Below are 20,148 nucleotides of genomic sequence, written 5' to 3'. Positions count from 1 at the left end.
AGCATGATGGGAGTCGTAGTAAGAGAGAGCCCGGTCGCAAGGAGGGGCACGTCCCAAAGAGCCTCCAAGTAAAGCTCGCGGTAGACGAGGTTCTGGAAAGAGAGGGGCTCAGAGCAGTCTGGGAAGTGTAGTCCAGTTGTCTTGGCACTAGATACGTGGTGGGAGCCGAGGTTCCAGGAAGGGGCTGAGCAGGCTTGAAATGAGGTAGGTGCTTGGCTCCAGGCTGAAGTCTGGAGTAAATCAAGGGCTTTGGGGGCCTCCTCTCCGCCGTGAGACTACGAGAGCCTTTACTTGAGCTGAGGATCGTGTTGCCATGGAAACCCTCGCCCGGACCTGAGGTGGCGGCCTGGAGCCGGGGGAGGAGCGCTGTTCCCCGCGGTCCGGAGGCCTCCCAGGGGCTCCCTCTGAGCTGGGTGCGTTTGCAGCGGATCTGGGCAGCGGCGAGAGATTAGGCTCGAAGAGCCCTCTAGCGCCAAAGTACAGTAAAGACCCGGCGGAGGAGGCGGCCTGATTTTGTTGCTGTTCATTTTGTTCTGTTTTCTTCACCTCGGTCTTTGTAACAGATTGAGAGAGAGGTGATGAATTGGAAGGTGTCAGGTAACTCTCTGTATGGCCCTGTGCTCTGCTGGGTGCTGGGTCGTCAGAGATGAACAGGACAGGGTTTTTACCCCCATGTAGGTGTGGGAGATTCTCAGAATGTTGGCGTTTCCCGAGATGGCCAGACTCCCACTCAACCCTCCAGAACAATTACAATAATAATAGTTGTTATTTATTGAGCGTTTATTAAATGCCAATTTATGTTCCAGGGCTTACTTTGCATTGCGTTATTCAGTCCATATAAACAGAGTCCAGATAAAGAAAATAAGGTCCAGTGAGCAATGAAATTATTAACAATTGTGCAAGATCAGTGGTGTAGTGGGATTAAAACCTCTGTCCTTTCTCCTCCAGAGCCAGCACTTTTAACCGTTACTTTATACTGCTTCATAGCAGCGAGGTTTTCACAGTTTGCAGAAAAATTAAAATGTGTAGAAGATTTTTTTTTTCTCTTTCAAGTATGCTTCCCTTACCCTGTTTAGAACTTTGGCTTTCTCTACCATTTGTCTACATTGGACTCTGGTAGAAGATAGTATATGATGTAGTACAGAGCAGGTCGAAATATAATATGACAGTGTTTTGTGTTTTATTTTTTCACTGTTTTATGTTGATAATATCACCTGTGTTTGTCCCAAGCTTCATAGGAGAAGGAAATATTTCTCCCTTTATATATTTTACATTCTCTATTTTCATCCTAGAAACTATAAATAATTCATATCTGCACATACTTTAAAAAGCTTTCACTTACATCATTCTCATTTAATCTTCACTGTGTTGACCTATGTATAATTTTTACAGGAGTCCAACAGTATTATCAAAACTGAGACAGCTGAGCTTGACTTCTTTATCTGTAAAATAGTGATAATTTTTCCAGCTTCAGAGTTTTTGTGTTAAAATAAGAATGCAAAGAATAAGAATGGAAAATCCTAGCACAGTGCTCAAGAAAATTTCATTGTACAGTCTGTATTTGGATCTCTCATTCAACAGACATTTCCTGACTGCTTATTATAGGAACTTTTTAATCTTTATTCTTGGGTTTTTTCAATTTACCATCCTCTTCTTCCTCTAGTTTTCTTTTCTTCTCCTTCTTGCTATCTTCTGTTTTAATTTTCTTGGGTTGCTGGATGCTCTACTCTACTGGATGCTGCAGAAAATATAAAGATGGTGCCAACACAACTCAATATGGGGAGCTGTGTTTTCTCAAAAAAGTGGTTTTTATTAACACAGTATTATCTTGGGATTTCAGACTGCAGAGTACTCTTTTGGACCTCTTTTTGCATTTCTTCTTTATGCCTATCTTTTAGAAGTCAACTAAGACATCATTTCCTTCAGGAAGCCTTGCCTGACATTGCTGTCTACCCCACACTCAGCCCAGGCTGGATTTGGTGCCTGTGTAATGCCACTGCATTATCCTCATCAGAGTTCTTATTACACTATATCACAATTTTCTCTTTGTCTGTTTTCCTCACAGATTGTGAGTGTACCTTTTAACTCTAGCTGGAGCACAAGAAGTGTTTGTCTAATGAATGACTTACCCGTCTAGGACCTATTTTGACCTGCAGGATAATCGTGTGAACTGGTGAGTTAGAGGGAGTTTCCATGAGATTTAGCAAACTGATTTTAGCACTCAGGAGTGATCACAAATCTCTGACAAATTCTCCTGTATACCTGAGTAGATTAAATTTAATGGTTTACCTACTCTCCCCCTAACTATACTGAATTAAGATGTGATAATTAACTTTATTCTTTTAGCTAGAATGTCTCTTTGAATGTGACTAGAGTATGAGGTTAAAGTGATTGTTGCCTAGAATTCTCTCTCATAGGCACCTGGCTATTTTAAGTTCTTACAGAAATAGTTTTTTGGAATTATAAAGTTGTGGATCTCCATCATATAATAAAATGTAATAATCATCTTCCTAAAAACTTTAGAAGTCTGTGTAAATCCAAATGAGTTTTTTATACTGCCATTCACTTTAGTGTGCATGCTTATAAATTGATCTTATGTTTGTAGCCGAAACTTACCACATCCAGCTTTTTCTCCTCTATGCAATTTTTAACAGCTAATAGTTCACTGGGTGTGACCCTTAGTGTTGATTTCAGCATGCTGCGAAGAAAACCAACGCGCCTAGAACTAAAGCTTGATGACATTGAAGAGTTTGAGAGCATTCGAAAGGACCTAGAGGTAAGAATACAACCCTTCAAACCCTTAGGAATATTTAAAACAAAACTCTGACTTCTTTTTTCTTTCTTTTCTTCTTCTTTTATTATTTACTATCAGCTGAAAGAATTAACTCTAACTTCTCAACTCCACACTCTTAAACCAACAGTTTATTTGAAATCACTATTTGGATGTTTTACGGGCATCTCACACTTATGTGTTAGTTTCCTATGGCTGCCATGACAAAGTGCCACAAACTTTGTGGCTTAAGACAACAGAAATTTATTCTTTCACAGTTTAATAGGCCAGAAATCTGAAATCAGTGTCACTGGGCTGAAATCAAGGTGTCAGCAAGGTGACACTCCCTCTGGAGTGTCCAGAGAATCCATTCCTTGACTCTTCTAGCTTAGCTTCTAGTGGCTGTGGGCATTCCTTGACTTGTGGCTATATCATTCCATGCATCCATGGTCACATTGCCTTCTCCTCTTCTGTCTGTGAAATCTTCCTCTGCCTCCCTCTTATACATGGCATTGTTTTTAGTGTCTACCTGGATAATCCAGGATACTCCCCCATCTCATGACCTTTAATTTAATCATATCTGCAAAGACCCTTTTTGTATATAAGGCAACATTTATAGGTTCCAGAAATTAGGAACTGATAGCTTTGGGTGTCAATATCCAGCCTAACATGTTAAAAAATAAAACAAAACAAAAACTCATGATTTCCTCCTCAAACCAGATATCCTCCCATTTTCCTCTAGTGTTCCCCATCTCAGTATCTACCCAGTTGCTCAGGCCAGAGACTTGGCAGTCATTTTGGTGTCTTCCCTTTCTCTTCCACTTTGTGTTCAATCTGTCTGTGAATCCTTTGATTCTACTACCAGACTGTGTCTAGAATCTCCCCATCCCTTTTCATCTCCACTGTTACAGCCCTACTTGAAGTAACTATCTCTGTTTGTTAATTTCTGTCTCTTCAATTCATTCTCCATAAGGTATCTAGAATGATCTTTGAAAATTTTCAGATCATGTCATTCCCCTGTTTAAAAATCCTCATTGGCTTCCTGCACTTAGAATAAAATCTGAATTCCTTACCATGGCCTACAAGATTTTGGATGTTCTAGGTTCTAGTCTCTCTCCAGTTTCACCTCATGCCACCCTTTGCTTTGCCTTTTATACCCCAGCCACACTGGCTTCCTTTCATTTCCTTGAACATACCAAAATATTCATCACTTCCTTGGCCTTCGCACATATTATTTCCTTCTACCTAGAATGCTCCCCTTCTTCTGGTCATGTTTAAATGTCACCTCCTCAGTCTGAGAGGCCTCTTTTGACCCTGTCGAAGTTAGGTATGTCATTCCTGTCCACGCTGCATCCATCTTGTCCCGACCCGCGGGACCTTCTGTTACTCGCGGGGGCGAGGGGGACCGTGCCTGAAAGAGATGAGCGAGAGAAAGAAACGAGACCAAGCGAATGATTGTCAAGGTCTGCTTTACTTAGATTCTTAGTAGGTTTTATAAGCATACAAAAACAAGGAAGTAGAAACAAAAAAATAGAGTGTTGACGATGAGGCTTGGGTCTGGGTTAATCAGCCCCCATCAGCGTCTTATCATCTCATTAGGTTCTCAAAAAGCACTATATTTTTTTAACAGCATTTATTATAATTTATAATTATTTCTTATAAAATCATTTACATTAGGGACCTTGAGTGCAGAAATCATGTCTGTCTTCTTCACCATTGAGTTCTCAGTATCTAGCTTGTAGTAGGAGCTCAATGTGTATTTTAGTTTTTTTGTTTTCTTTTTAGAGACAGGGTCTTGCTTTCTTACCTAGGCTGGAGTGCAGTGGTACAATCATAGCTCACAGCAGCCTGGAACTCCTGGGCTCAAGCGATCCTGCCTCAGCCTCTTGAGTAGCTAGGACTGCAGGGTGCACCCCCATGCCTGGCTAATCTTTTTTAAAAAAATTTTTTATAGAGACAATGTCTTACTGTGTTGCCCAGGCTGGTCTCAAACTCCTGGCCTTGAGTAATCCTCCCTTCTTGTACTCCCAGAGTGCTGAGATTACAGGTGTGAGCCACTGCACCTGGCCTCAATACGTATTTTTAAGTGTGGCCGTGCCACATAGTATTAGATGTCATTACCAAGACTTAAATTCTTCAGTGGCCTTCAGAATAAATTCCAAATTCCCTAGCATAGCATTCAAGGCCCTTGGTGACTTGGTCTTTGCTTATCTCTCCATTTTATCTTCTGTTGCCAAGTTATCTTTAACCTCAGTTACTGTACACACTGTGTTCCATTTGCTGGAAAAGCCCTTTGCCTTTCTTTGCCAGGCTAACTCTCACTCATCTTTTGACTCAGCTTTTCCAGCCTCCAGTAGGGTTGGATTCAACCTGCTCCTGTGCTGCCCTCTCTTATAGGTACTGTCACTCTCTGTTATAATTGTCTGTTTTTCTGTTTTCCCCTGCTGGACCTGAAGCTCCTTGAAGGCAGGGTGAGTATATTCATCCTGCATCTGTTCCCTGAGATACCAGGCCCAAAGGAGGACTCAGAACAAGTCTGTTTTCATTTGCTGTTCTAGCAGATGTTTTGTACCATATGGCAGAGGACATTACATTTTGCATGCATTCATGAACATGGTGGTTTTGTTATGTATTGTATATGCTTCATGATAAGATTGATAGCTTAAGATTTCTTTCCCCCCTTCTTCATCCCAGTAGAGTTTAGTGTTCTCTAAGCATTATCATTTTTTGCTTCTTAAAAATGCATATTGAGGCTGGGTGCAGTGGTTCAAGCCTGTAATCCTAGTACTCTGGGATGTCAAGGTGGGAGGGATCACTTGAGGTCAGCAGTTCAAGACCAGCCTGAGCAAGAGCGAGACCCTGTCTTTACCAAAAATAGAAAAACAAGCCGAGTGCAATGGCAGGCGCCTATAGTCCCAGTTACTGGAGAGGCTGAGGCAGGAGAATCACTTGAGTGCAAGAGTTTGAGGTTGTAGTGAGCTATGATGACGCCACTGCACTCTGCCCAGCGTGACAGAGTAAGACTCTGTCTCAGAAAAAACAAAACCCACACGTTGATAGTGTGTTATTAAGGATGAGCTTTAAGTATGGTTTAAACTTCACTTGTAACCAGTCTCATAAAAGTTAGCATACCAAACTTAGGCTCTGCAGAGTCAGCTCACCATCAAGTTAGTATTTCCACAAAAAGCAGTTATCTAGTGGGTTTGACCTGTTTTAGAGTAAATTAGGAAGGAGAGAAAGTCATACCCTAAACTAAAGTGAAACCAGTAGAAAACTGGTATATTTCACTTTTTACCAAAATTAGTTTGATTAGACTACCATGACTAGATTCGGAAACAGTCAGCACTTGTTCATAGTAGGAAGCTTTTTAAATGATTTCATTCCAGGCCAAGCGCGGTGGCACATGCCTGTAATCCTAACACTCTGGGAGGCCGAGGCGGGCGGATTGCTCGAAGTCAGGAGTTGGAAACCAGCCTGAGCAAGAGCGCGACCCTGTCTTTACTATAAATAGAAAGAAATTAATTGGCCAGCTAATATATATAGAAAAAATTAGCCAGGCATGGTGTCACGTGCCTGTAGTCCCAGCTACTCGGGAGGCTAAGGCCGGAGGATTGCTTGAGCCCAGGAGTTTGAGGTTGCTGTGAGCTAGGCTAATGCCATGGCACTCACTTTAGCTTGGGCAACAAAGTGAGACTCTGTCTCAGAAAAAAAAAAAAAATTAAATTAAATTAAAAAAAAATAAATGATTTCATTCCATTTGGATAGTCTCAGAATGATGAATCCTTTGCCTTATAGAACTTGTTTTCACAAAGGTGTTTGGGTACAACTTTCTAATGTCACATATTGGTAGTGTAGAGTAACTAGAGAGTAATCAGGAAGGTCACTATATTTGTAACATGAAAGGTAATACCTTATTTGATTCACTGTAATCCTTTGATGTTGGCATTTAAATGCTCACAGTTCAGCAATAAGTGATGAAGAATGGTGGCAATTTCAGTGATTAGTTGAGCCATTCTTCTAATAAGGAACAATAGTTAAAATAACTATTCATTCTCTTAGAGAAAGTTATCATCTAATATCATCTTTGTAGTCAGGTAGTGGTCAATATAGGCTAAATGTTAGTCTCTTTTTGAAAATAAACCAAGACATACTTTGTGAATTCTGTAGTCATTGTTACGGAAGACAAAAGGAAGCCCCCAAACTCAGACCTTTTGATAGCATAAAACTTTCTAGTATTACTTTCAATCTCATGGGATCAGTTAGGTTATAGATTATTGGTGGTTATTGTTTTACCGCTCACTTTATTTTTCCATTTACTCTTTTGAATAATACATTTGCTGAAATAATCCTTCACTTCCCCTTGTCGCTCTTACGTATCTTTCCAGTTGCAGCTTCCTGCTTTGACCCTCCACCACTCCCCAACTCCTTTTCTTTGTGTCTCTCTGGCAGTGTGGGCTTTGCTGTCATAGTCCTAATCACCCTATAATTGTCTATTTGCCTATTTCCCTATTAGACTGTGACATCCTGGAAGGTAGGGTTTATACCTTTATCTTCATTGTGCCCCTAACTATCCTAAACCTCAGATTTCAGTTTATTGTTCTTTAGACTCTAACCCTATCTTTTACCTCATGCTTAGTACATGATGGATGCTAAATAAACATTTACTAATTGAAAGACTGTTGCCTTAATCTTAAAACTTTTATACTTTCAGACCCGAAAGAAACAGAAGGAAGATGTGGAAGTCATAGGAGGCAGTGATGGAGAAGGAGCTGCTGGGGTCAGCAGTGACCCCAAGAGCCGGGAACAAATGATTAATGATCGAATTGGTTATAAACCCCAACCCAAGCCCAACGATCGCTCATCTCAATTTGGAAGTTTTGAATTTTAGAGATGGATTATCTTGCATGTCAGAGCCCTGGAATGGAATCAAATGATGGCAGAAGTACAAACCAGATTTAGAGAATTGAATGCTCGCAGTCAAGCAGAATGTTTCACCTCCTGCAGAGAGAAATACTTTTGCTTGGGATTACTGATGCTTCACTTTCGCCCTGAGCTGGAATCCAAACTCTGGTTTGTCTCTGGAAAATTTAACTCTGTAAAACTTATCTGATTTTGGTTTTTAAAAATAAATATATTTTTGGAAAAATATGAGGCATGGTTAATAAAGTATAATACTACTCTTAAACCCAGACTTTAAAAGGCAGTTGCTACAGAAGTAACATAATTCTTCCCATCTTTATTTTTATTTATTTTTTTGAGACAGAGTCTCACTTTGTTGCCCAGGCTAGAGTGAGTGCCATGGCGTCAGCCTAGCTCACAGCAACCTCAAACTCCTGGGCTTAAGCAATCCTCCTGCCTCAGCCTCCTGAGTAGCTGGGACTACAGGCATGTGCCACCATGCCCAGCTTATTTTTTCTGTATATATTAGTTGGCCAATTAATTTCTTTCTATTTATAGTAGAGATGGGATCTTGCTCTTGCTCAGCTTGGTTTCCAACTGCTGACCTCAAGCAATCTGCCTGCCTCGGCCTCCCAGAGTGCTAGGATTATAGGCGTGAACCACTGCGCCGCCGGGCATCTTTTCATCTTTATTAAAAGACCCTAACCACAGAACAATTCCAGTTGATCCCTGTCACTTTCATTTAACTCATTTATTCAACAAGCATTTATAGAGTGCCTACCACTGCCAATCAGCAAAGATCCCTGCCCTTGTGGAGATTAAATTCTAGTGCTTTTGTGTAAACCTGAAGGAGTTATAGGTGCCAGATGTTTACAGAATGGCTTTATAGCTAGTTTGGGTACAACTTTGGGAGGACAAGCAATTGAAGGAAACAAGAAGAATGCTCTTAACAGTATTACCACCATTCCAATTTTTCTTCCTCAATCTGCCTAAGAAGTTTTTCTAGCAGGAACCAATCTGAGAGGCAGCTTAGAGGATAATTTTGAATCATGTCCTATTACTTTCACTGTTTAATTCAACTATATAGGGAATCACCAGCTGTGTTAGTAAGAACCTCTTGAATCATCCGTTCTAAAGAGAACTCTTAGCAGGATTTTACCTAGGCTTTTTGGAGTAGTTGAAGTCTGAATAAAAAGAATGTGGGAGAGGCAGGGATAGAAGGGAATAGTTTCCCTTCTTGCTCCAGACATTCTCAGAAAACCTTTGTTATTCCAGTTAATCTGGACCTTCAACTCTGTTACTGTCTTAAAAAAACTTGAGTCAGGCTCCAGGTAGGGAAATCAAGTTATAGTATCTTGAAGCCTGCAAAGGCTTTATGAGAAAGCTAACAGTATGATTTCTGAATCCACAGTACTAAACTTTATTACTACATTGCTTTCTTAGTCTTCTACAGCTAAGTCTAAGAAAGTAGGGATATAGGGTAGAGTGAGAAGTTGCTGTTTTCAGGAAATTTCCATGCTATTTTATTTATAGAGAAGAGACAATTATTAGATCAGTAGAAAAGAGCTTATTGCATCTGTAAACCTTTTTTGGCACAGAACTGAAATCATATGCATTGACTCTGTATTTAGGTACTATTTACTAATAAGTACTTAGGTACTGTACTAATAAGTAGAAATACTATTTCTGTTCATTTTTGGATTGCCCAAACTCAGGAAGTTGGTCAGGTGTTCGTAAACAGATACTAACTTTATCCAGAAGAATGTACCTTTCATTTTCCTGAAAGCTAGAGTAATAATAACCAGTATATAATAAGAAAAAAACCACTATAGCTTGGATGCCTATTTTGTGCTGGCTGCCTTATACGTATTGCTCTTAATTCAAATAGGTGGTATGTTGCCTTTTTATAAATGAGAAAACTAAGGCTTGGGTTTTTTTTTTATAACTTTTCTCTTTAAAAATTCTTTTATTTTTAATTATGGGTACATAATAGTTGTATATCTTTATGGGTACACGTGATGTTTTGATACAGGCATACAATATTAATTAATCAAATCAGGGTAATTGGGATATCCATCACCTCAGGCATTTCACTTTATGTTCATGTTAGGAACATTCCAATTCCACTCTTATTTTAAAGTATACCCTAACTTGTTGATTATAGTCACTTTGTTGTGCTATCAAGTATTATTTATTCTAAATATATTTTTGCACTCATTAATCATCCCCACTTTATCCTGTCTCCCACCCACCCCAGCCTCTGGTAACCGTCATTCTACTATCTCGTGAGATCGTTTTTAATATTTTGCTCCCATATATGAGTGAGAATATATGAGATTTGTCTTTCTGTCCTTGGCTTATTTCACTTAACATGTTCTCTAGTTCCATCCATGTTGTTGCAAATGGCAGGATTTCATCCTTTTTTGTGGCTATATAATATTCCATTGTGTATACGTGCCACAATTTATCAATTCCTCTGTTGATGGACACTTAGGTTGATTCCATATCCTGGCTATTGTGAATAGTGCTGCAACAAACACAGGAGTGCAGATACCTTTTGGATATACTGAATTCCCATCCTTTGGATATACACCCAGCAGTGGGATTGCTGGGTCACCTGGTAGTTTTATGTTTTCAGATTTCTGAGGAATCTCTCCATACTGTTTTCCATAGTGGTTACACTCATTAACGTTCTCACCAACAGTGTACTAGGTTCTCCCTTCTCCACATCCTTGCCAGCATTCATTATTGGGCTTAGGCATTTTTAGAATAACTTTTCCTAAGGTCACACTGCTAGTAAGTAGGAAAGCCAGGATTAAAACCCATGGACTCCAAAGGCCATGCTCAACATATTACACTAAGGATGAGACTAGCAGTGGTGTTATTTGGCAAGATGCCCACTGGGGACTAGTGGAAAGAGCAAATAACACCAGCACTCTGGCATGACCAAAGGGGTAGGCAGGGTCAGGACTCCAGGTTTGCCAGTGAACTTCCTAGAGGCCAGACTCAGAAGCTCTTGCCTGACAGAATACACAGAAGGAAGGAAGTATAACCTGACAAAAAATAGCTTTTAAATTCAGGAATCTCCAGCCAGATGAGGTCCACAGGGGGGAAAAAAAGGATAAATGTCAAGAATCTTTGGTAAAGTTCACATGGATCTTCTGGTATGTACTAGTTCATCACTTTGAGCAGAGTAGGAGGAGAGTGAGATGAAAACATAAAGGGATCATACCACCTAAAAGACTTTGACATTCTAAAATCTCATGGTAATGGCTGGACTGTATGCAGACTATGAGGAGACTAGCTTACTCTGACATCACTCTGGGTGGAAAAATATGCATAGAATCACAAAATCAAAATATTTATTTTGTTCTTTTGCACATGACACTGTTAAAACATTCCTACTACAGCAATACTGCTCTCCAGGAACTTACAATCTAAAATAGTCAACATTAATTGTAGACCCAGTGATTAAGGCATTACATCAAACACAGTCTTTGTATCTTTAGATGTATCTTCTGAAGAAGCAGCTGGAGAGGGCAGGTTCAAAATTAAATGACATGAAAGTGTACCCCCTGCCCCTTCCTCCCAGCTCCTTATAAGGAACCCCTTGTGACTAGAACTCAAGACTAGTACCCATAGTCTGAAAGGGAATTCCAGACAACCCTACCACAGAAGTAGTGAAGAAACCTTAATTTCCAATCCCCTGGTGGACACACTGAGGATTCCCTATTTGTGGCCAATGGGGCAGCTGAGTGTTCCCCATCATAGACTGGAGACAGCACCTAAGATTCTACAACTCTGAGGAGGGTACTAGGTTTCCCTTTACCCAGCCTTATACAAGTTCCAGCGGGACCACTGCTTTTTTTTTTTTTTTTCTTTTTGAGAAAGAGTCTCACTCTGTTGTCCTGTGTAGAGTGCAGTGGCGTCATCACAGCTCACGGCAACCTCAAACTCCTGGGCTCAAGTGATCCTCCTACCTCAGCCTCCCAAGTGCTGGGACTACAGGCACACACCACCATGCCTGGCTAATTTTTTCTATTTTTGGTAGAGGCCAATTTTTTGGTAGAGACGGGGTCTCACTCTTGCCCAGGCTGGTCTCAAACTCCTGACCTCAAGCGATCCTTCCACCTCAGCCTCCCAGAGTGCTAGGATTATAGGCATGAGCCACCATACCCAGCTGGGGCAATTGCTTCTTGAAGCGTGCTTAAGGTCTCCAATAGGTTTATAAATACCAACTTTGGGTTGGTATTTATATCCATAGCATACCAATGTCCACTGCATCAGGACTGCTAGGGAGATTTCATAAACTAGACATATGAGATAAAAGACTGAAAGACAGAAACGGACAGCAGAGTAAGAGGCTAAGAGATGGGGATACAGTTTTCCAACAGATGTGAACAAGGAAGGAGGAAATGAGAAATTTGAATTGAAAAGGAACAAATAAGTCAGGCATTAAATATCAAATGAACAGGGAAACAAATGAAAGTCAATGATATGGTGATATTATCATAATCCAAGAGCTCAAGTATGATGGAATTTAAGCTTTAACTTTTTTCTCTTTCACTGGCTTCATCTTTAGCAATCTAGTCCAAGAATCCCTGAAATTCAGGTTTTTCAGGAAATTATCTCTATGCTGAATACCTAAAGACCAATCTCAAACTGATATTTCTGAGTTTCAAATTTATGGCACTTTGTCTTATCTGGCCTTGATTTTATCTTACTGATAAGGTCCTGTTCCTGGAAGGGTACTCTATAGCAGTTCATGCTGAGATTGCTAGAGAGCATCAGAGTCACTACTAAACATTGATTCTTATTTTAATTTTTTTTTTTTTTTGAGACAGAGTCTTGCTTTGTTGTCCAGGCTAGAGTGAGTGCCGTGGCATCAGTCTAGCTCACAGCAACCTCAAACTCCTGGGCTCAAGCCATCCTACTGCCTCAGCCTCCCGAGTAGCTGGGACTACAGGCATGTGCCACCATGCCCGGCTAATTTTATATATATATCAGTTGGCCAATTAATTTCTTTCTATTTATAGTAGAGACGGGGTCTTGCTCTTGCTCAGGCTGGTTTTGAACTCCTGACCTTAAGCAATCCGCCCGCCTCGGCCTCCCAGAGAGCTAGGATTACAGGCGTGAGCCACCGCGCCCGGCCAACATTGATTCTTATTTATGTCTCATGGTTTTATTATTCCTTGGTTTCTGAGACAACAGGCTATGTTTAAAAAAAATTGTGGAGATGAAGTCTCAGTATGTTGCCCAGGCTAGTCTCAAACTCCTGGCCTCTTGCTTTGGCCTCCTAAAGTGCTGGGATTACAGACATGAGCCACTGTGCCTGGCAAACAATAGGCTATTTATACCTTAACATTGGACTCTGTCAGTACCTGTCATTCACTCTGCTCATGCTAAGTATCATTGCAAGGGGATGAAATGAGACAAAAGCACAAAGCTCTAAATGTTGGTTCATGGATTTAACCTCTACCAGTAGGCTCTGATGTCCTGTGTAGAGTGCAGTGGCGTCATCACAGCTCACGGCAACCTCAAACTCCTGGGCTCAAGTGATCCTCCTACCTCTTGGTTCAAAGCCATACAAGTACACATTCCTTGCTCTCCAATATTTAACTGGCACCCATAGAGAAAGTACAAACTTCAACAGGATAGTACTGTTTTGTGTCCTCTGCCCTGAGGCACAATTAGATCTAGCACCAAGGAGGGCAGGATTTAACAGACCAGCAAAGGAAGACTCCCTTTACAGAGGTAGTTTGGACTGCCATGTAGACTAACAACTGAACAGAATAAAAATCCAATGTGATTCTTCATTGAGAAATGAGGTTTTGGCCACTTGTGATCTAATTAAGCCCCCCAGAGTAACAAAGATGGTCACGTGGAGGATGAAGGTCTGCCTGGGATGGGCATATATGTGAGGAAAATCTGGCCATCAGCAAACCACACCCTCAGTCTCTCCAAAGAGAAAGCTGGACTTTTGCCCTTCTGGACCATGACTGGTGGATTTACACTGCAGATCAAAGGTCTCTCTCAACATTCAAACTACTTCTAAGAAACCACAGGTCTTTAAAAATAAGGACTAGTGATTTCATATAGGCTAGTGAAAATACTCTGGCTATAGCCCTTTGTGCATGTGCATGTGGGCACACATATACACAGCTGGAGCTGAATAAATGTGGAATGATTAAGTATTGAGTAGCAGCATTTACTAAGTGAGTTAAGCCCAGACATACCACCCACCAGCCAGCAATTCAAACGCCCATGCCCAATATCAAGTAACCCACCAGGTGATGCTTTCTTAGTTTAATGCACACATTCTCAAAGTGTGGTCCCCTGACCATCAGCAGGAGCATCACCTGGGAACTTAGAAACACCAGTTTTGGCACTCTGGGGTTGAGGCCCAGCAACTAATGTTTTAACAAGTCCTCCAAGTGATTGTGATACATGCTAAAATTTGAAAATCACTGGCATAGAGGCAGACATGTGAAAACAATAATGAGAAAAAAATAATTCAAACTCTTTTGCTTCATTCAGCTGGGACAAACCAAGGTACCAAGTCAAAGTAAAATGCCAATGGTTTTATTTTAAAATATCTATTTTCTCAAATTGATTGTCTTTTTTTTTTTTGACTGGCAAGTTCATTCTAATCAAAATGTTAAGTGAGAACACAAGCTGATGAGTTAGCCATTCAAGAATACACACTCTGCAAGCCCTAGGCCTGTATTTAGTCTCAAACCACTCTTCTGCACACTACAAAGATTTCGGTGCAACACATCACACCTAGAGAAAGGCACAATGTATCTCCCACTCATTAAGTCCAAGGACAGAACCTTATTTTCTAATGTTAAGTTTGAGTTCTGGGTTTAGTTGGGCAAGAATTTCCCTCAGCTGCCATTAATCCTGGCTGAAATTAATCCCTTTCCATCACTCACACAGGGAAAAAACCCACCAAATTCACTTACAGTCTGTTTAAAAAAATTCAGAAGATTAAAAAGGAAGCAGATGATCAAGTCATTGAATAGAAAGCTACCTAGATTAGACAAGAACATATAACTTAGATCTAGAATGATGGAGGAGGAAAAGACATCTCATGGGTGGCTTCTCCTCAAGAGATATGGGAATCTCAGCTTATTAGAAAAAAGTTTGGGAGGTTACCACTTTAGCTCAGAGACTGTAAACTAAACTTCTGTTGAGCAGGGGCATGTGTATGTGTGTGTGTATAAAGAGACAGGAGCAAAAAGGGATGATTGGACCAGGAATCACATCTTCCAGTCTCGAACTGCTTCCCACTATAATCGGTAAGGCCACGCCATGGAGTTAGACATTAATGGCAATGCTCTGTGATGTCCACTACCACTGCCTTCTTCCAGCTGAAGAGAAAGTATCCCGTACCAGCCCCTGCTGCTACAGCAATGCAGAGGTACCCGTTGTATGTCATGAAGATGAGCATAAGGAAGTAGCTGATGACCACCTGGATGATATGCAGCACTGTTTGCAGGAGGTGGGGAAAGCTCAGCATCTGTTGCCTGGAGAGTAAACAGGGACACAACAATTAGGGACTCCAAGGAGCTCTGCAGATCAGGAGAGAGGGGATACAGCTATAGCCACAAGCTCAGCTGGAACTGAACTGTCTCAAAACTCATGGGTACTTGTGCATTTGTATATTGTCTATTGGTCCCTGGAAATGAAACAGCATGGGGCTGTCAGGTTTATAAGCACTGGCCAGATAGGGTTATATGCTAGTAGGAGGAACCCTCTTCCAGAGGAGGAGAAAGGGATGAGGAGTAATCCCAACTTATTACCTTCTTAGATCCTGAAAGGGAAGCCCTAAACTCTCCCACTCACTTGCCTGAACATTTACAGGCTTTCTACCTTTGCAAAGTTCACATTCTATGAAAATGAGAATAGAATCAAGGGTTGGGTGGTGTAGTATAAATGACTTAATTAGGGACCAGGAGACCAGGCTACTCATCTCCAGATAGGTCACAACTTTTTGAAGCCTCAACAGGCTCATCAGTACAAGGGGAATAAATAATACTGTTTGCTTGAAAGCAGAATGTTGGTCTATAGCATTTCTTAGGTTCCTAGTTTTGAGACCTACATTTTAATTAAAACTGAATCTCAAAGACTTTTGCCTACCAATGGGAAAAACCAATAATCATCTAAATACTTTCTTAGAACACAGAAATCTGTATAGTCTTACACTGTAAACAAAATAAGGATAGAACTGGCTAGGTAGAACTCTTTATAGAAAGAAATCCATTGCACTTTGCCATTCTTTTATACCTTGACCTGACTTTCTTAACTTGTTTCTTACAATTTTGGCAAATATTTTAAAATACAGATGCCTCAGTTACCTTCTTCCAAAGTGACCGACACTCCCAACTCAGACTATTCACATTTGCAGAAGAGTTCCTATCACTCCTCCTTTGGCCTGCTCATGACCCACAACCCCAAACCTCCAAAGACAGTTTTGATCAAGGTCGTAAAGAATCACTAACTCAGGAAGAAGGCTGCTGCTAATAAAATAGCTGCTTTGGTGCTTAATTAATAATCTAACTCTCTAGAACTTCATCTGAATCTGTTAAATCTTCTTACCCAACAGTTTTGTGGGTCTCCATAAGGATGGTTCCATTTGGTCCTGGGACAGGCATGGAATTGTACCGAATGCTGACTTGTGACTTACGCAGCAAGCTCTCTCGGGCTATCTTGAGTCCTTCATAGAACATTGCTAGTAAAAACACTGCCACAAAAGCTCCAGCCATTTCTAAGTGAGGAAGGAAAAGATGATGTGCTGTCAAATGTGCAAAATCATTAGCCAGTGTACTGTCCAGCTAGAAAGACACATAGAAAAAATGCTACTCTCAGTTTCTGAAGACATTATATTGTTACCTCTTCACTTGCCCAGGTAGGAGAAGAACAGCTAAGATAGTGAAAACCATTGCCGAGCTGAAGAACATATTTACTTTCTGATAAAGATAAGAAAAATCATCTGAACAACAATAACATTTTGGTCTGACAGCTTGACGTCATTAAATTAGCTTTGTTACATTGAAACAATGTAGAATATGGAAAAGGGGGAATAAGAACAACATAGTTTTAAAAGTGCTGACTACATTTCTTGAATAGGTATTTCATTTCTAAGTCTTTCACACTGTGAAGGATTGGTAATACTTGACATAAATTCAAATCACAAATTTAACACACTACCTGAACTAAACGCTCTCCTTCTTCCCAAACTAACTTTGTGGATCTAAAGATACACCTAGTACCTAAAGCAGTCCAGCTGACTATTGAGCTTGGGCAATTGGAATTTAATGTATACCAATACAAGATAATAGACACAAAGAGATGGATGATCAGGTGCCCTAAAATGAGGAGTCACTCTAAGATGGCCATGCCAAGAATCGGGAAGGAAGTGGGCCATAGTTTGGTAGACCAAAAGAACACTGTTCCAGGCAGCTCTAGAAAGGTCTGGGTTCCTGTCCTGTCTCTGGTAGACTAATTCTTTGTGACTTAGGGCAAGCCATTTCACTATTTGAGGCTTAATTTATCTGTAAAATAGAAGGATTGTACTAGATCAAAAGTTTTTAACCGAGGGTTATTTTGTGGCATTTGAACTTGACTGTGGTCTTTTGTCTAGGACCTATAACTTACTGAACAAGGAAAACATTCTGGAAAAGGATGAAAGGAAATGGATTGCAAAATACTTCTATCTGATATCTAAATTATTTTTCAGAGCGCCAAAACATACACATTATTTAAGAGAGGTTTACCAGAGGACAAAAAAAAGTATTATGCATTCTACCTTCTGGGTAGGAAGTAGGAACCAAGAAGGTTATGTATCATGACCATATTGATTCAGTACCTAGGATGGAAAGAGGTGCTGGGTTTCTAAATCCTTTGTCACTGTCTCTCATGTGACTGTCACCTTCAAACACAACACCTGATAGTTTACTCACCTCCAGCTGTATTGATCACCAAACCGGAAAACAAGAGTTCCACATTTTTAAAGCCAAAGTAGAAGGTCATAGGCTGCCAGAAAACCAAAAGTCAGTTAGAAATGAATGAAAATCCTAAATAAGAATTTCATGCAAAGAAGCTTAGAACATCATTTAAAAGTAGTAGGTCTGGATAATAAGTTAAGAAGAGACATTCACCGAGGCCTTCATCCTCACTCTAGCATCACTTACCACAGGTACCAAGCATGAGTACTCTCCTTCAACTTTGGTCTTTTTCTCTTTTCCACACAAAGCATAAAGACCAAAACTTAATTCAGAAAAGAGTCAATTTTAAGAGAAGGGACTACAGAAGGAAAAACCCTAGAACCCTGATTCTGGGTTCTGTAAATAACTTGCCATATGATCTTGGGCAAATCATTTGACTTGTTTTGGATCTGCTTTAGTTTTCCTCATTGGTAAACTGATTTTTGAAGACAATAACCTTCTAGTACTAAAATTCCATATTCCATTCATTCTTTTATTTTTTAGAGATAGGGTCTGGCTCTGTCACCCAGGCTAGAGTGCAGTGGCATGATTACAGCTCATTGCAACCTTGAAATCCTGGGTTCAAGTGATCTTTCCACCTCAGCCTCCTGAGTAGCTAGGCCTACAGGTATGTACCACCACACCAAGCTAAGTTTTAAATTTTTTTGTAGAGATGGGGTCTTGCTATGTTGCCTAGGCTGGTCTTAAACTCCTGGCCTCAAGCCATCCTCTCAATTCAGTTTCCCACATTGCTGGGATTATAGGCATGAGCTACTGTACCTGGCCTAAAACTCCAGTATTTCTATTACCCAAGGTAGTCAGAAAGGGCCTGCGTTGCTGCTTCTTTGGCACTCACCATCATCATCATCATGTCGCTGTCTCCTCCACCATGGGAGTGTGAGGATGAAGTTGTCGGGTGATGGTGAGAATGATTCATTTTTCCAGGCAAAGTTGAGGATCAGTAGAAGATTCTTTTAAGAAAAAAAATTATATATAATAATTAAGGGTATAAAAATCTTATGTCTCAGTAAATACTTTGTCTATATGGAATTCATCCAATAAATGAATGCTCTCCTAGCACCTTTACTCGGAACTAGTTTTCATAATCCATGGATGGAGAGATAAGTAATTTGTGCTAATATGGATCACTTCTGGAGATTGTAGTAGAAAAGATTTGCACCTAGAGCTTCAGACACCTAACCAATCCTTGTTCTGCAGAATTGTTCCTTTAATAAACATGCTAAATATATGTTCAACTTTATATATGTGAGATAGGGAGAAGAAAAGCAGCTTCTTTGGTTGTAGGAAACAGAAAGTTTGTAATAATGTATAAATGGATGCCACTAATGAAATTTAACTGCTTTAAGGCTTTCTAATCATAAATATCAGTAGATAAAAAACAAGTAGTTCAGACAATTCATCTAATTGGGATGGCCTGTGCTTAACCAGGATATTAAGATTACATTTTCACATATAGGACAACCAGCTTTCAGCTAATTTAAATTTGAAGAAAGGTCTATCACCGCCCTAGGCAAGTAGTGTGCTCAGACTCTGGATACAATTTTAGTCCTATCAGGACATTAGAGTGAAGAAGAACATGAAAAACAAGGTATAAATTTAATATTCTATATTAAATTAAGTCTAGACAAGTGCATATTCAGCCTTGTATCTTTACAACCACATCACTGCTTTACTGCAAAAAGTCAATTTGGGATGTAAACCAAGTAGCAATAACTCCTATAGCTGGAGGTGGGGTGACAGACTAGGAAAGTTGGGGTGTGTGTGGAGGGGGGAGGTGTTGGTGGATTCTCTTTATGAGTCACTCAAATCTAGTTTGTGGAAGAAAGAGTGGCATTAGAAATTCCAAGTAAGTGTTCATGTTCATGAGCCTGAGTATGCTTCTCATGATTCATTCAATCAATAAATATTTATCAAGCTCCTATTATGTGCCAAACTCCAAAGCAAGTGCTAGTAATTCAACAGTGACTAAGACAAACAAGGTATCTGATAGGGAGAGAAACAATAGAGCAAACAGAACAATTTCATGCTGTGACAGAAATAAACAGAGTAATGTGACAGAATTACTAAGAGGTAAAAAAGAAATAGATTTTAGATAGGAAATTTATATAGATTCAGAGAGCCATGTGTGTCTAATTCAAAAACACCAACACTGATCCATCTATTTTCCTGTCAACTCCCACTCCATGATTCTATGACAGTAGACTTAAGAAATAGGTTCTTATTTCTAGTGAAGGATAAGGCAAAGCATCAGCTACATATAATCAAAGTTTCACTTTGAATTTAAACAACTTTCATGCCAGATATTATATTATATTATAATTACAGAGCTTGACAATCTGGTATTATTATTATTTTTCTTTTTTTATCTAGAGAGACAATCTGGTATTATTAATACCACTGTCAAAAAGGGACTAAATTAGAGGTACAAAGAGATATATAACAGGGTCTTTGTCTACAAAGTTTTAATAG

General features: G+C 40.0%; 2 protein-coding genes across 5 annotated transcripts in view; one reads left to right on the top strand and one right to left on the bottom strand.

Moving 5' to 3' along the window:
* Position 1: 1 nt before the first annotated feature.
* CDC26 (cell division cycle 26) lies at positions 2-7,916 on the top strand. 4 transcript variants are annotated; one of them, XM_012768892.2, is made up of 4 exons: positions 2-204; positions 2,066-2,173; positions 2,695-2,776; positions 7,482-7,916. In XM_012768892.2, exons 2-4 carry the CDS (start codon positions 2,121-2,123, stop codon positions 7,656-7,658), a joined length of 312 nt encoding a protein of 103 aa, XP_012624346.1. In that variant the 5' UTR covers positions 2-204; positions 2,066-2,120; the 3' UTR covers positions 7,659-7,916. The 4 variants fall into 4 exon arrangements, with proteins under 4 accessions (XP_012624346.1, XP_075865062.1, XP_012624348.1 ...); XM_076008947.1 differs by having other exon boundaries at positions 2,683-2,776; XM_012768894.2 differs by having other exon boundaries at positions 6-204; positions 2,655-2,776.
* A 6,319-nt stretch (positions 7,917-14,235) lies between these two features.
* The window catches only part of SLC31A1 (solute carrier family 31 member 1), a 34,425-nt gene continuing 28,512 nt past the window's right edge, over positions 14,236-20,148 (bottom strand). The window contains exons 2-5 of the mRNA XM_012768900.3: positions 18,515-18,629; positions 17,635-17,707; positions 16,271-16,439; positions 14,236-15,198 (exon numbers count right to left, since the gene is read on the bottom strand). Of these exons, the coding sequence (XP_012624354.1) occupies positions 14,997-15,198; positions 16,271-16,439; positions 17,635-17,707; positions 18,515-18,595 (525 nt within the window). The 5' untranslated portion in view covers positions 18,596-18,629 and the 3' untranslated portion in view covers positions 14,236-14,996. The remainder of the gene's footprint in view (positions 15,199-16,270; positions 16,440-17,634; positions 17,708-18,514; positions 18,630-20,148) is intronic.

This window comes from Microcebus murinus, chromosome 12 (assembly GCF_040939455.1).
Source record: "Microcebus murinus isolate Inina chromosome 12, M.murinus_Inina_mat1.0, whole genome shotgun sequence".
Classification (NCBI taxonomy): domain Eukaryota; kingdom Metazoa; phylum Chordata; class Mammalia; order Primates; family Cheirogaleidae; genus Microcebus; species Microcebus murinus.
Note: the sequence above shows the minus strand (reverse complement) of the source record. Positions and strands in the feature narration are given on the sequence as shown.

Coding starts and splice junctions, on each gene's coding strand:
- CDC26 (XM_076008947.1), top strand. CDS start 2,121: ATGACTTACCCGTCTAGGACCTATTTTGACCTGCAGGATAATCGTGTG. Junction 2,174..2,682: donor CAGGATAATCGTGTGAACTG/GTGAGTTAGAGG, acceptor TGTGACCCTTAG/TGTTGATTTCAGCATGCTGC. Junction 2,777..7,481: donor GCATTCGAAAGGACCTAGAG/GTAAGAATACAA, acceptor TTATACTTTCAG/ACCCGAAAGAAACAGAAGGA.